General features: G+C 44.6%; 2 protein-coding genes across 2 annotated transcripts; both read right to left on the bottom strand.

The window, feature by feature from the left end:
• Nucleotides 1–502: 502 nt before the first annotated feature.
• Nucleotides 503–2112, bottom strand: LOC123081708 (putative cyclin-dependent kinase F-2). Its single transcript, XM_044504252.1, has one exon. It carries the CDS (start codon nucleotides 2020–2022, stop codon nucleotides 859–861), a length of 1164 nt encoding a protein of 387 aa, XP_044360187.1. The 5' UTR covers nucleotides 2023–2112; the 3' UTR covers nucleotides 503–858.
• Nucleotides 2113–13696: 11584 nt separating this feature from the next.
• On the bottom strand, nucleotides 13697–15956 carry LOC123081709 (uncharacterized). The gene is made up of 5 exons (XM_044504253.1): nucleotides 15647–15956; nucleotides 15111–15233; nucleotides 14958–15030; nucleotides 14800–14865; nucleotides 13697–13965 (listed from the first exon to the last, which is right to left on the bottom strand). Exons 2-5 carry the CDS (start codon nucleotides 15140–15142, stop codon nucleotides 13897–13899), a joined length of 240 nt encoding a protein of 79 aa, XP_044360188.1. The 5' UTR covers nucleotides 15143–15233; nucleotides 15647–15956; the 3' UTR covers nucleotides 13697–13896.
• Between the last annotated feature and the right edge of the window lie 490 nt (nucleotides 15957–16446).

Consider the following 16446-nt stretch of genomic DNA (forward strand, 5'->3'; position numbering starts at 1 on the left):
ACTTACTTTTGTAATGATTGAGTTCTGAATTTCTGATCATCCATGCACCAATGAGACTGGGGCTTCACGCAGACACAAATGGGCAGCCATGTTAGCTCTATCTATGAACATGATTGAACTGAAAGGAACTAAGCTCTTGAATTTGGTTCATTCTCCCTGCAGGTCTTCTTCCACAGTTTGACGTATCGAAGATCTGATATACTTCCTTTTCCTATATATACTCCCCTGTTCGAATATAAGTGGTGTGGTTTAGTGCAAATATTGAAATAAAACCACGCTACTTATTTCCGAACGGAGGTAATATTTCACAGTATAGAAATTTGCATATGAAAAAGATGGTGGAAACACAAACACTGAAGTACATGAACAAGTCCAATTGCTGTACTAGTACCATTATTAAATTTATAAGTATTCATGAAATCTGCACCAGCTAACAGGACATTTTAACCATCAATTCATCCATCACTCGAGATTTCTGTTGCTTAGAACATTTGTACCAGTACATATTTATCATCAACTCCGGATTTTGGAAGAAAAAACGCACAAATTGAGCACTGTAACTCAATAACAACTGAGCATCTGTAAACAACAGCACTGTGATGGGTCTCTCAACACTAGTACATCACAATTTACACATCTTGACGTATTCTCTGAACGTGTGCATAATGGCACATACAATTCAGAAAAGCAGGCCAACACTAATGGGTGATCCGGCGACCAAGTTCTACTTGATGGCTCATCCAAGCACAGTTACATCTGGAGAGTTTATCCTAGCATTTACATAGATAGCTCATCCAAGCGCAGTTACATCACGAGAGTTTATCCTAGCATTTACATAGATGGCTCACGAGAGTTCAACTACACTTGTTGTGCTGCGTTCCACACGGCGAGTGGAATTTTGAGTAGATTCTTCTGCGGCATGGCCGGCGGGATGAACTTGGTCCTTGGTGCCTTCTTTTCGACCTTTGGAGCGGCGGCGGCTGTACGAGGAGCAGCAAACCATCGGTGCTTGAGCGCCGTGGCCGCCGTCAGTCGCTGGTTGGGGTTGCACGTGAGAAGGCCTTGCAACACCTGGAACCCATGCTCGGACAGCTTCTCTTGAGGGAACAGTTCCCGCAGCTTGTCGTGCTTGTGCCCCCGCGGTAGCAGTTTCAGCGCCTTTGCGGTGAGCGGCAGCGACGTGAACTCCGGCCACGTCCTCTCGTCCGGCGTCCCGAGCAAGCGGAAGATGCTCCAGAGCTGGACGATCTCATTGTCTGCGGCGTCGTCGTCATCATCGCCGAGGAACAGCGTCTTACCGGTGAGCATCTCGGCCATGACGCAGCCGATAGACCACGTGTCCACGAGCGCGTCGTAGTCCCGCTTCCCCAGGAGCACCTCGGGCGCCACGTAGAACGGCGTGCCGGCCTGGTTGTACGGCGGCAGCTCGGACATGGAGATCGCCAGCCCAAAGTCGCAGATTTTGACGAGCTCCCCGTCTTGGCCGACGAGGATGTTGCCGGGCTTGATGTCGCGGTGGACGACGTGGCGGCCGTGCATCGTCTTGGCACCGGTGAGGAGCTTCCACATGATGGCGCGCACGGTGGACTCCGGGAGCGGCTGGCCGCTGCGCCTGTTCCGCAGGAACTTGTGGAGGCTCGGCGCGGCGACGTACTCCATGACGAGGCCGAAGGCGCCGTTGTCGGGGTCGCGCACCAGGCCCTCGAAGCCGACGACGTAGGGGTTCCCGTCGCAGGCCTCGAGGAATCGGGCCTCCCGCAGAAGCTCGGCGGCGTCGGGGGGCTGCTGGGACCCGTCCGGCCAGTAGAGGTACTTGATGGCGACGATCTTGCGGGTGTCGCGGTGGCGCGCCAGGAGGACGCAGCCGAAGCCGCCCTCGCCGAGGCGGGTCTCCTCCTCGTACTCCTCGGTGCTTCGGATTCTGGTGCGGCTCCTCTTGCAGGACGCCGACGATTGTCTACTCGTCGTCGTGGTGGCGTGACCGGCGTCGAGGACGGCGGCGGGCCGCTTGCGGGGGGGCATCGCGCTAGCTCGGCGCAGCGAGCCGCGCGCTTTGGTTGCTGGAGAGGGGATCCGCGCGCGGTGGAGGCGGGATCGCCGGACGAGGGGAGGTGGGTGTCGAGCGGATGGATCGATCGACGAAATTCGGGGTGGAAATATACGCAGGAGCGGCCTCGATTGGAGTCGGATTCAAATTCGAGTCGAAATTACGCCCTGGGCGATCGAGTATCCACAGACGACAATCCGAGTTACGGTCGCGAATTTCGTTGGCTTGCCGCCTGCGTTTTCAAAGCGCCGGTTAGCTGTGTACAGCAGACGCGATGCTGTTTGGGGGTCTGAATGTCTTATTTTTTTCTTCCTTTTCCTTGGCGGTTGCGTTTTGGCTTGCAATCTTCGATTCCCAATCGAGAACCATGATTACATTTCCCTTCGGTTCATATCAGCCTTTTGCACTTGCCCATCACAATGTAATGTAATAAACAAATTAAAGATCTCTCATCTTTTTTTGTTTGTCTTAGTGTCATGATCAGGAAATCATGCAAATTCAGAGTCGGATTGCAAGAAATAGCCCCGAGTTCAGAGGAAACTAGATAGGGTTCTATAGCTTGAAAAGGGGAATAGTGCCAACCACTTAGTGACGGCTAGAGTTACAACCCGGATAGTGAACATCTAACTGAAGAAGATCTTTATAGTGTAGATGCAGGAAAAATACCCCCCTCTGAAGATCAGACTTGCCCTCAAAGCTATCCTGATAAAAGCAGGAAAAATCTTCTAGATAAAAGCAGAGTCCTTTCACGTTGCCTCCTTAGTTGTCACATTAACCCATTGCACCAACCATTGTACTATCACTACCGGTACACTGAAATCTCCTTGTGGCCTTGGCAGGAATGAGTTTTCTTACTAATACCGCTTCTGGCTCCATTATGATGTGTCCTTGATCATCAACCAAGGGCATGTGTGGAGTAAAAATCACTTCAGGGCCACTGTATTACTTAAGTTGACTTACATAAAAAGTAGGGTGTAGTTTACAACCTTCTGGCAACAACAGTTTGTAAGAGGACTTTCCAATTTTCTTTAGTCTTCTGAATGGGCGATAGAACTTAGAGTGTAGTTCAAATGTCTGTGAAAGCTCATTAAAGTATGCCTATAAGGTTGGATCTTTAAGTGGACCATTGTACCCATGAGAAATTCTCTAGGAATTCTTTTTTTGTCAACAAACTGTTTCATCCTGACATATGCTCTTAACAACCTTAAGCAATTGAGCGGCCATTTATGTGTTTTGCACTAAGTTCGCTGAATCTAGTGAAATGAATTCATGCCGACTAGTTTTTGCTATGAGTGGCGGGGAAAATCCATACAATGCCTGGAAATGTGTTAGTTTTAAGGAATCACTCTACTAGAGAGAGCCATGAGTGCCACTTTTTTGGATTTTCAAAAGCTGTGACCTCAAATATGATTCCAGACACCGATTGACTCTCTTTATTGTGTTGTCAGATTGAGGGTGATATGAAGTACTCATATAAAACTTGATTCCAAGTATCTCAAACAAGGATTGCCACAAGTGATTTGTGAAGATTCTATATCCGTTAGTTACTACCATAGCAGGTAATCCATGCAATTTGAATATGTTGCCTGGAAAGGCCTTTGCAACGGACTGTATTGAAGTGGGGTTTTAATAGAGATGAATGAGAATACTTAGTGAATCTACCCACCACCACTAAAGTCAGGTCCTTATGTTCAAACAGAGGCAACCCTTCCACAAAGTCCATGCTTACATGGCACCAAGCAAGGTCAGGAATTGGAAGTGACTGCAACAATCTAGGGTAACGGGTATGCTTTGCTTTATTTATTTGGCATAGATGAGAAGCTTGGACATATGTAATTACATCTTGTTTCAACCCTGCGCAACGGAACAATAGGTGTAATATCTGATAAGTTGCATTTTCACCAGAGTGTACCCCTAGTTCAGACTTATGAAAAGCTTGTATCAGCTCATGTCTAAGATTAGTAGTGCTACCAACCAAAAAATTATTTTGTATCTGAGAATGCCATTTTTTAATGTGAAATGGGTTTTTTATCTGCCTTAATTGCCAATTGTTAGTGCATTTCTGGTCATTTTGATAAGACTTGACCACATCAATGATCCATAGAGGAAGAAACGGTACTGGCAATCAAACTGTTCACTATGTGTTTAACCCTTGAGAGAGCATATGCTACTCTATTTTCCCTTCTTGTATTGTACTCAACATTATAGTTGTATTCCAACAATTTTATAATTAATTTATGTTGGATGCCCCTAGTGAGCTTTTGGTCTTGCATGTATTCTAAACTCTCTTGGTCAGTTCTGATTCTGAGGGAAGAGGCCGCAAAATAGTGCTTCCACATTTTTAATGCTTCTATAATTGCTAGTCCCTCTTTGTCATTATTAGTGCTTTAAGTCCAATGCTCTTGCTCATGTAGGCAGTCGGCTTGCCCTCTTGCATTAGGACTGCTCTTAGACCATACCCACTTGCATCTTCTTCCAATACACAGGGTTTGTAAAAGTTTGCGAGAGCTAGAACATGAGTTGATGTGAGCTTCTCTTAAGTGTGGTAAATGTTGCTTGTTGTGTATCAGACCATACAAAGGAGTCCTTTGTGAAAGAGTCAAATAGGGGTCTATAAATTAGCCATGATTTTCTATAAATCTTTTGTAATAGCTCGTTAACCCCAAAAATCCTCTCAAGTGAGTGACATCTTTGGGAACATGCCAATCAACCATAACTTGTATTTTAATAGGGTCAGTAGCAACTCCACCTTCTTGTATTGTATATATGTCCCAAATACTCCACTTTTTTCTGGCCAAAGGTGCACTAGTTGGTTAGCTCTGAGTGTACTAAACACTTGCTTGTAAACTAGAATATCATCAAAGAATACTACCACAAAATTTCTTTAAAATGGCTTCAAGTTTGAGTTCATGAGAGATTGAAAAGTGAAAGTGCAACTATTCCTGAGTGGTTTTGGTAATTATTAACAACATATAGCTCATTGAACTAATACTATTTCAAGATGATCATTTCAGAAAGTTTAATGATTGGCATGGCATGGATTAAGAATGTGGACCCTTCAAAATGCTAAGGACACATATTGGCTCAAGCTCAAGACTCTATCTTTTTCATTTTAGTGATCCAAGATCACATTGAGTCCATAGGAAAAGCCAATACTATTTTTTTGAAGGAAAAAGCCAATACTATTAAAAGGGAATGAGGTGTTGCTTAATGGCTTACTTGCTCAAAATGCTTAGTGATATGCTCCAAAACCCCTCAACCACTTTCTCATATTCACATATGTCCCAAACCAAAAGTCAAATTCGGCCCCACCGAATTGTTCTATCCGGCGCCACCGAGGTCACTTGACATAACCACTGCCAGAAACCCTAGTCATATCAGTCATACCGATAGGGATCTTGGTCTCACCGAGATGAGATTGCAAACTCTCTGTTTCCCTTCGTAACGTTTCGGTTCAACCGAGATGAGCGATCGGTCTCACCGAGTTCGCAATGCAAACTCTCTGTTTTCCTTTCGTAACGTTTTGATCTCATCAAAATGAGCGATTCGGTCCCACCGAGTTTGCCTGACCAACTCTCTGGTTAGCTTATAAACAAAATTGGTCCCACCGAGTTTGTGTAATCGGTCTCACCGAGATTACGTTATGCCCTAACCCTAATCAAATCGGTCCCATCGAGTTGACATGTCGGTCCCACCGAAAAGCTTAACATTCACATTTTGAACTGAATCGGTCCCACCGAGTTTTCTGATTCGGTCCTACTGAGTTTGGTGAATTGTGTGTAACGGTTAGATTTTGTGTAGAGGCTATAAATACCCTTCCACCCACTCTTCACTCATGGGGAGAGCCATCAGAACATGCCTACACTGCCAACATTCATTTTCTGAGAGAGAACCACCTACTCATGTGTTGAGACCAAGATATTCCATTCCAACCATATGAATCTTGATCTCTAGCCTTCCTCAAGTTGCTTTCCACTCAAATCATCTTTCCACCAAATCCAAATCTGTGAGAGAGAGTTGAGTGTTGGGGAGACTATTATTTGAAGCACAAGAGCAAGGAGTTCATCATCAACACACCGTCTATTACCTTTTGGAGAGTGGTGTCTCCTAGATTGGTTAGGTGTCACTTGGGAGCCTCCGTTAAGATTGTAGAGTTGAACCAAGGAGTTTGTACGGGCAAGGAGATCGCCTACTTTGTGAAGATCTACCCTAGTGAGGCAAGTCCTTCGTGGGCGATGGCCATGGTGGTATAGACAAGGTTGCTTCTTCGTGGACCCTTCGTAGGTGGAGCCCTCCGTGGACTCGCGCAACTGTTATCCTTCGTGGGTTGAAGTCTCCATCAACGTGGATGTATGATAGAACCACCTATCAGAACCACGCTAAAAATCTCCGTGTCTACATTGCGTTTGCTCCCTCCAAACTCCTCCCTTTACCTTCATGTGCAATATTTTACATTCCGCTGCTATACTCTTAGACTTGCATGTGTAGGTTGATTGCTTGACTTGTGCTAAGTTGTTAAAATCTGCCAAGACTTAAAATTGGGAAAAGGCTAGATTTTTATTTGGTCAAGTAGTCTAATCACCCCCCCCCCTCTAGACATACTTTCGATCCTACAAAAAGTTGTTGGAGCATTAGTGAGACCAAATGGCACAACCAAGTACTCATAATGTCCAAAGGTGTGTTGAAAAAGTAGTTTTTCCATATCTTCAGGTTTCATTCTGATTTCATGGTAACCACTTGTAACGCCCCGGATATAACTTTCCCAATTCGTACTCCAACTCTTGCCGTTTCCGGCGTTAAGTTATATTTATTTCTCGGGTTCGGGTCTTTGTCTCCATGTGTTGTTTTCTTTGTCATGCATCTCATATCATGTCATCATGTGCATTGCATTTGCATACGTGTTCATCTCATGCATTCAAGCATTTTTCCCCGTTGTCCGTTTTGCATTCCGGCGCTTCGTTCTCCTCCGGTGGTCATTTCTAGCTTTCTTTCGTGTGTGGGGATTAAACATTTTCGGATTGGAACGAGACTTGCCAAGCGGCCTTGGTTTACTACCGGTAGACCGCCTGTCAAGTTTCGTATCAATTGGACTTCGTTTGATACTCCAACGGTTAACCAAGGGACCGAAAAGGCCTCGTGTGTGTTGCAGCCCAACACCCCTCCAATTTGGCCCAAAACCCACCAAACTCTGCTCCATCACCTGGAGCGTTCGATCACGATCGCGTGGCCGAAAACCGCACCTCATTTGGACCCTCCTAACTCCACTTATGCCTATAAATAGACCCCCCCCCCCCGTTTTTCGGATCTCATTCCCCCCACGAAACCCTAAAAATCCCTCGCGCCGGCCGGACGCGTCCGCCGCCGCCGCCTCAGCCCACTCGCGCACCGACACGTGATAGGTGCCACCACCGCCGCCGCCGGCCCGCCCGAGCCCGCAGGAGGCCCCCGCGGCCCGGGTCTTCGCACGTCGCCGCCCGGCTCCTTCTCCTCGCCGCGCCGCCGTCCCTTCCGGCTCCGGTGGCCGGAGCTGCCACCGCGCCGTCGCGGGCCGCCTCTCCGCCGCCGCCCCGGCCCGGCGCCGCCCCGCCGCCTCCACGCCGCCTCGGATCCGGCCGCCCCATCGTCCTCTACTCCGGCCACCGCGGCCACGAACTCCGGCGAGCTCCTGTTCCGGTGTTCCTCGTAAAGCGTGCATGATCCAGATCTGGATCTGAGAAACCCTAAGGGTTGACTTTTCCCCCTCTCACCCTAATTTTTTATGCGATCTTTGACCTGCTGTAATTTTGCATTCGTAGCTCCGATTTGGACATATAGTATATCAAAATGTTCGTCTCGACGAGTACCTCATTTCATTCCATTGCACCATTTTTTTGAGCTCATCTTGATGCCCGAAATGCTGTTAGAAGGAGGCTTCGTGAGTTAATTGACAGATCTGCTAGTTCATCTTAGACTTTTGTCATTTTTGCCATGATTAATGTGTGCATGATATGCCTGTGAGTCCTTCATATGTTTTGTTAAGCATCTTGTTATCTTTCTAGAGGTGCAACCCATGCATTTTTAGGATGTGTGTGGTGACTTGTGCAAGCTTGCAAAGTGATGCACCCGGTAAATCTGTTTTCAGGGACTTAGAAGTTTTTCACTAAGTCTGGGATTATTTAGTTCATGATGCCATAAGTTCAGCTTGTTTCCTAGTGATCCGTGCCTCTTTTGAGGATGATCAGTAAAGGAGTTTTGTTAATCATGTTGTGCTCTATCCATCCATGTCTTTGTTTGCAATTATGGAGCACCCTAGCTTGAGTCAATCGAGCTCTACTTTTGCTTCGTTGTGAATCTAGGCAGATCGTCAACTAGTTTGTGATTTTGCCGATGTTATTGTAGTTGATCCATGCATGCTATGCCATTGTTCTTGCCATGTCTAGCTAGCATTTTATGCCTTCTTAATGGATGTATGCTTGCCTTGCCATGACTTGCACCGTAGTGAGTGCATCGAGCTCGTTTACATGCCTTCGTGAGTTATATTTCAGCATGTCTCAGTTTTCACCAAGTCTGAAAACTGATTATGTTTTAGCTATGTTCGTGTGCCCGTTAGTATATTTTGTGAACCCTTTTGGCCCTAGGTCACTCTGGGTCTTTTGTTAAGCTTGTTGAGTAGCTCCATGCCATGTTCTTACTTGTCTTAATCAGGTCATGTATCATATTGTTTTGCTGCTCCGAAGAGGGCTTCGTGATCTGAAATTTCAGACAAGTGTTAATTTCACCAAGTCTGCAATCTGTTTTGCATTTGCGTTTTTGCCATGCTTGTTTGAACCTCATAATGGATGAATTGGCCGTGGCTCAGTGCTAGTCTTTTATTAAGCATCTTGTGTGCATCCCTGCCATGTATTTTGTTGTCATGTTTGGTGGCTGTAGCATGTTTGTTTTGTTGCGTTTAGATGCCTACTTGCTGTAAATCGCAGACCGGTGTCATTCTTAAAACGCTTGCCATTTTCAAACCGTAACTCCGATTCCAATGTTCTTTATATCGTTTTCAAGCGATTTCATCCCCTCTTTCCAGTGGCACACTTGGTTTTCCAAGTTGAGGCCAGCTTCATGCATTTCCTGTCATATCTTGCATTTTGCATCCCGCATCGCATCCCGCATAGCATATCATCTTTGCATCATGTTGCTTGTTCTTGCACGTGGTTGATTGTATCCTTGTTGCTTGTTTGTCTTGTTTGGGTAGAGCCAGGAGACGAGTTCACTACCGAGGAGCCCGTTGAGTTTGCTTGTGAGGATCCAGTCAACTCTGACAACTGTGCAGGCAAGATGATCATACCCTCGAAATCACTACTATCTTTGCTATGCTAGTTTGCTCGCTCTTTTGCTATGCCAATGCTATGATGCCTACCATTTGCTTGTCAGCCTCCCAAATTGCCATGTCAACCTCTAACCCACCATTGTCCTAGCAAACCGTTGATTGGCTATGTTACCGCTTTGCTCAGCCCCTCTTATAGCGTTGCTAGTTGCAGGTGAAGATTGGAGGCCGTTCCTTGTTGGAACATTTATTTACTTGTTGGGATATCATTATATTGCTATGTTATCTTAATGCATCTATATACTTGGTAAAGGGTGGAAGGCTCGGCCTCTCGCCTAGTGTTTTGTTCCACTCTTGCCGCCCTAGTTTCCGTCATACCGGTGTTATATTCCCGGATTTTGCGTTCCTTACGCGGTTGGGTTATAATGGGAACCCCTTGATATCTCGCCTTGATTAAAGTTTTTCCAGCAATGCCCAACATTGGTCTTACCATTTGCCACCTAGCCTTTTCTTTCCCTTGGGTTCTGCAGACTCAAGGGTCATCTTATTTTAACCCCCCCCCCCCGGGCCAGTGCTCCTCTGAGTGTTGGTCCAACCGAGCGATGTCCGGGGCTACCAGGGGCAACTCTGGGCTGGCCTACCCGATGTCTTGCTCATCTGAGTGTGCCCTGAGAAAGAGATATGTGCAGCTCCTATCGGGATTTGTCGGCGCATTCGGGCGGTGTTGCTGGTCTTGTTTTAACCTGTCGAAGTGTCTTGAGTTACCGAGATACCGAGTCTGATCGGTACGTCTTGGGAGGAGGTCTATTCCTTCGTTGACCGTGAGAGCTTGTCATGGGCTAAGTTGGGACTCCCCTGCAGGGATTGAACTTTCGAAAGCCGTGCCCGCGGTTATGGGCAGATGGGAATTTGTTAATGTCCGGTTGTAGATTACTTGAACCTTAATTTAATTAAAATGAATCAACTGAGCGAGTTACCGTGATGGCCTCTTCTCGGCGGAGTCCGGAAAGTGGACACGGTGTTGGAGTAATGCTTGCGCAGGTTGTTCCTCTAGTTTTCCACGCTCGCGCTTTGCCTCCTCTTCTCGCTCTCTTTTGCGAATAAGATAGCCACCATATATGCTAGTCGCTTGCTGCAGCTCCACATATATTTGCCTTACCCTTCCTATAAGCTTAAATAGTCTTGATCGCGAGGGTGCGAGATTGCTGAGTCCCTGTGGCTCACAGATACTATAACTCCAGATGCAGGTCCAGGTGATTCCGCTCCAGGTGACGATTATGAGCTCAAGTGGGAGTTCGACGAGGACTCTCAGCGTTACTACGTGTCTTTTCCTGATGATCAGTAGTGGTGCCTAGTTGGGGTTTGATTCGGGGCCTTGTCGCATGTTGGGTTATTTTCCATTTTGGCGCCGTAGTCGGGCCATGAGTGTTTGTATGATGGATGTTATTTATGCACTTTGATGTGACGTGGCGAGTGTAAGCCAACTATGTATCTCCCCCTTTTATTATATTTTACATGGGATGTTGTGATGATTGCCTAACTTGCGACATTGCTTTCAATGCGGTTATGTCTCTAAGTCGTGCCTCGACACGTGGGAGCTATAGCCGCATCGAGGGCGTAACACCACTCCTCAGATCAATTTTGGGAAAGAACATTACTCCATGTAATTCATCCATGATATCCTATATAACAGGGGTATGGTTTTTTATATAGCCATGGCACTGAGTTTTCTGTATTCTGTACAACCTCCAAGTCTCATCCTTTTTCTTGACTAGTACAGCTAGTGGGGAGTATGGGCTTGAGCTAGGCTGAATTACCCCAGCCATATTAGTTGCTTGATAATTTCCTCAAGAGCATGTTATGGTGATGAGGTAGTCTGCAAGATCTCTGGTTTATCACTTTAGCATCGTTTAAGAGGGGAATGGCATTGTCACAAAATCTCTTTGGGGGTGGTGTAGTAGGTTCTGTAAAAATGTCCACAAATTCCTGAATAAGGGACTGGATTTCAACAGGAACTAGTATTGTAGTCTCTTCACTATTAGGGGCAGCAACAGAAACCAAGACCAAAGCACTAGAATCAGACTGCTCCATTAGTTTGGAGATATTGAAAGTTGCAGGGATTTCAGAACTGGAAGGGCGAGGTCTCATGATGAAGGATCACATGTTCTCCTTTGCGATATGTAATTCTCATTTGCATTGATGTAGTCTAGTTCCACTGGACTATTTCCTCAGCCAATCAGCTCTCAATATAATGTCATATCCCTTTAACTGTAACACGTCATCTTGGAATTTTTCTCCTTGAATACTGTAAGAGCAATCCTGATAGATAAATTGACTCCAGAGTATACCCCCACTAGCCACTGGAACTTTCCTTTTCTTGCATGGAGTTGCTTTGTCAGGAAGTTTTTCTGCAATTTCAGGGGAGATGAAAGTGGAAGTACTCCCACTGTGAATCAGTGTAGTGGTAGTAATATTGCTCAACTGGATATTGACAATGAATGTATTTTTAGTTGCTCCAGTGCCCATTGCAGCATGCATAGAAATTTGCAGGACCTCATCTTCTTGCTGTGCTTGGAATTCTACTAGATCTTCTTCACTGTTAATAATATAGATCAAGTCTGAATTTTCAGAAGGTTGCACTTTCATCGCATGCACCATATTTTTCTGACTGGGTTTGCAAACTTGTCTATGTCCTGGTGCCCAAGGTTATTTGCATCTCCAACTTATTCCTTTTTGCCTGGCTTGTTGTATCATAGCTTGAATTGGTGGCAAGGTAGTAGCATGTTTTGGAGCGTCAAAATTGACTTGTCTTTTAATTGCAAAAGGAGTGAATGCTGACCTTTCAGGAGGGGTTGCATCTTCCATTCGTCTAGCCAACCACATGGTAGTTTGCAAGTCTTTGCGTTTGCGACATTCCAAATGAGCTTTGGTGTAATCTGATAAGCCTGCCATGAAACTAGTTACAAAATAATCATCAGGAGTGAGGGGTTATCTCTTCTCATCGTGTTCAATGTTCACTCAAACTTTTCAATGTATTTTCCCACGGTTCCCATTTGACTTAGTGCATGGAAAGATCTCACATTCTCAGTGATAGAAGTTTCAGAGAATCTGTCTCTCAAATATCTGCAGAATATGTGCCATGGAAGTGTCTGAACATTGTATCCGGTGCCTCTCCACCACTACACCGCAGGTCCCTTTGGATAAGAAACTGTAAATTCAGTTCTTTGATCTAAAGGTGTTAAGGAAGTGTCAAAGTATTGCTCAATAGTTTGCATCTAGTGTTCCGCATCATCGTCTCCTTCAAACTCGGGTATATTGTATTTAGCAGGTTTGACAGTGACAATGTTTCTTCCTATGTCATTAGGATTTTGACACCTTGCTCTATTTGCTTTCGGACCATGTTCCAATCATCATCCTCATAATTATACTAAGCATTGTCTTGTTTCTGCATATTGTTTGCACCATGCTGATGTTGAGCGTAATATGGGTGTCTGTAGGGAACCCTCATATTGTTTTCCATAAGACTCTCTTCCTGCTGGCTCATGGACTACAGTGGTGACTTGCCCTAGTGTTAATCTCTCTTCCTGCTAGTCGGTTACAACCTGACATGTAACCCAAATAATCGGCTGCCTTGTCCTAGTGTTAATCTCTCTTCCTGCTAGGGGTTACAACCCGATTGCAACTTGATACCTAGGGCAGCTGGGATCAATGGCTTTTATAGCCATTACAGTCCAAATAGCAGTAATGAAAGAGCTAAAGTAAAGTAACTAGACAGAGCAGTAAAAAGCACCTAAATGGTAATTGAAGTCCAGTCGTTGGATGAGGATATATGCTACCGCGTATCTGACATGGATCAACACCTGGATCATTTCAGAGGCCGAGCTCAAAGTTATGGTGGCTGTGACCCGATTATGGGCACACCTGTGATTGTAGCTACGATAACTGATGTGCTGTTAGTTTGCTTTGTCAGAATGCTAACATGAATCAGCAGGTAATTCCATCCATACATTGACCGTGCTGAAGCTTGAAAGATTATGCATACACTACCAGAGAACTGTGTTCCACTACCCAATGGACACTGAATTCATCCAGCGTTGCAATGCAGTAGTCAGTATCGTCTCACCTGCTCCAAGTAAAGGGAATGGAAAATATTTAGCAATGATGAAAACACAAGATTCTCATACACAACATGTGCGTAAGGTAAAACAGACTAGAGTCAGCTGCCCATTCCTCACTGACAAGATTCGAGTTTGGACGATAGTCACATTCAAGATTCGCAAAATTCATGTGCTAGTCATGCATGCCCCAAAGCTTTCCAAAGCGTCTAGGAACAAACAAGGCTCGAAACCCATCTCAAAAGTCCCCACAGAACAATAGCCAGATTCAATATAAAATTGTGCAGTTTGGAAAATTACAGGGAAACTAACTGCTGGAACTGAGACAAAAATTTCACTACAGAATATATCCATTGGAGTGGATACCAAAGATCTGTTGCTATTCAGCCAAACTTGCATCCCCATGTAACATCATATACTGCAGATTCACGGTTAACATTCTATGGTTCCTGTTCTTCGTTTTCCTGGCTTGATTCCCCAGCTTTCTCCGGCTGCCTTTTTTCCTTGTGCTGCATCAATTATTGGGAGATTGGTTAAAGGAGGCAGAGCAGCATGAAATGAAGTTATTGTCTTACGTTTCAAGTGCCTAAGACAGAAAAGTGGACTAAATAAGCGTTTCTTTTATGGCCTGAGTTAATGAATGCATGAAACCTAAGTGGAGAAAGTAGAGGCTTTTCTTAGGAATCAGTGACTCTCACTTGAAGTGACAACAGACGTATGTGCACATAGGTTTGAGATTAGCTCAACTTTACATTTATAACGGCTTCTAAAAAATTCTACTTTTACTTCAACCCGTGGTGCAAAAGCTGCGTGAGAATATGCTAGTTCAATCAGCATCTCTTTAACTTAAGAGGTGAATGCCAAATTGTCTGTTGTTTGAATAATAAAAAATGCAAACCCCAAAAAATGACTGCGAGCAATTCAAGTTAAGAATTACTGTATCCTCAGTTATATCACCTAATGTTCGGTAACAATTTATTCTACTTTATTAGACGAGCCATATTACCAAAGAATGTTATTCTACTAGTTATTTGTCCAACTTAAAATAAAAAGGCTTAATCAGTATAGAGAAACAAGTAAGGGTTGCCATTTAGAAATACCAGAAAAGTCTTAGCAGTATGACAGGTCATTTCCTCCTAAAAATCAAATTTCTCATTCTCTTATGAATTTATCATTTATTTTCTGCACTGTTTATTTCAGTTATTAGTAAACCTGAACTGTTGGCTGAGCCCTCTATTTTACCGTATAGATATATATAGTTACAGTTGGTTTAATGGTAAATGTGATGCTAAGCTCAACAGCTCCAACGGTCCAAATGCAGAACAGCAGCACCAACAAAGTACCTTTGGAAGAAGCCCTTCTGCAGACATCAGCTCATACAACTTGCGCATGATTGTTTCCTCTTCAACCTATATAAAATAAAATGACAGCAATTGATTACTAAAGAAATACCCATGAGATTCTTTCTTAACATAAAAGCTTAGTAGTGTCTGAGGCTCACCTGTAGTTTATGCAACTCATGGGACATTACTCGGTATGTTTCCATTAGGGCATGATTTTGCTTGTCCAAATGCCTGCAGATCATTTCTATGTTATATAATCAATTGAATTGTTCGGGCTCATTTGTTGCTAAAGGTTAGTCAAGATGTTGCACCTGGACATTTCAGCAGAATGCTTTGGTTCCATTAGCACCAAACAACTTTATACCGCTTCTCCTCTACTTGAGGAAATGAGAGAACGCCCACCCCTCTTGACAGAAGAAAAACTATACTGCTCCCTGCAAATTATTCGGCTGATTAGAAATCATTTCAAATCAAGCTAGAAGCTGTCCTCCACACCACTGCTGTTAAAGGCTTGTGTTTACAAGTGTGAATGAAAAAGGATATAATTTGCCGTTACAGCTAATCTGAGTCTTGGGGATACCCACAAATATGATGTCAGATTGATAAACAGATAAAAACACAAACACGCTGTAGACACCCATTCAATTGGGATTCAGGAGAAAACATGGCTATGCAAAGAAGAAGAATTTTTCGATTAGCAAGTGCTCATATGGCCAATAAAATTAGTGCCGTATTTATAATTTCACATGGCTGACGATGTAAGGTATGGTGAGGCATACGCAGTTCATACCAGATAAATCAAATTTCACCAAGTATATTACAATAGGAGATAGGAGACACAACAAACCTGGCACTGAAATTGAACAAAAGAGAAGGCTCGGATTGATGTCTTAAAGGGGGCAATCTGCTGCCGTCGCCGTCCGCGCCGCGCGGTCCGCAGAGCCCCGCGATCCGGCGGCCGCTCCTCGCTGCTAGTCCACTCACGGTCGCCGGCTCGCACGACGCGGTGCCGCCGTCCGGGGCCTGCTCGACGCCGGTCGCCCTCTTGCTGGCTCGCGCGCGGCGTGGCGGTGCGGTGTGGGGGCGTTGGCCGTGGCGGCTATGCGGCAGCGGCAGTTGTTCTTCTTTTTTTTTTGAGGGATGGCAGCGGCAGCCAATAGCACCGTACCGACCTATTGGCCATTTTTTTGACGGTTTGGCCCTGTGCGTAACGAGGCCGTAGCTGGGCCACGAGGCAACCGGCAATGAGTCAGACTTCGGCCCGCGTTAGGCAGCCAATTAACTTTCTTTTTATTTATTATTATTATTAAAAAAACATGAACGCTATTTTTATTAAAAATTTCAAATGAAATAGAGTTAATAATATATAGCTAAATTTCTATATAGAAAATGAAAAATTTGACATACCTGCATGTAAAACCTTATCATGTGAAAGAAAATATTTATCTCATATTTAAATACTCCCTCCGTCCAGAAATACTTGTCGGAGGAATGATTGTATCTAGAACTAAAATACATCTAGATACATCCATTTCTCCGACAAATATTTCCGGACAGAGGAAGTATTTATTTATGCATATAAAAGAAAAAAATATTTGGAAAATAATCATATATCCAATAAAATTTTGTTCCTACATGTTAAAAAAT

Source organism: Triticum aestivum, chromosome 4A (genome assembly GCF_018294505.1).
Source record: "Triticum aestivum cultivar Chinese Spring chromosome 4A, IWGSC CS RefSeq v2.1, whole genome shotgun sequence".
Taxonomy (NCBI): Eukaryota; Viridiplantae; Streptophyta; class Magnoliopsida; order Poales; family Poaceae; genus Triticum; species Triticum aestivum.

Bases quoted from the DNA above. Each gene is read 5' to 3' on its own strand.
- LOC123081708 (XM_044504252.1), bottom strand. From the start codon at position 2,022: ATGCCCCCCCGCAAGCGGCCCGCCGCCGTCCTCGACGCCGGTCACGCC.
- LOC123081709 (XM_044504253.1), bottom strand. From the start codon at position 15,142: ATGGAACCAAAGCATTCTGCTGAAATGTCCAG. The intron at 15,031-15,110 runs GTGCAACATCTT...AATGATCTGCAG, and splicing joins CATTCTGCTGAAATGTCCAG to GCATTTGGACAAGCAAAATC. The intron at 14,866-14,957 runs GTGAGCCTCAGA...TATTTTATATAG, and splicing joins ATGAGTTGCATAAACTACAG to GTTGAAGAGGAAACAATCAT.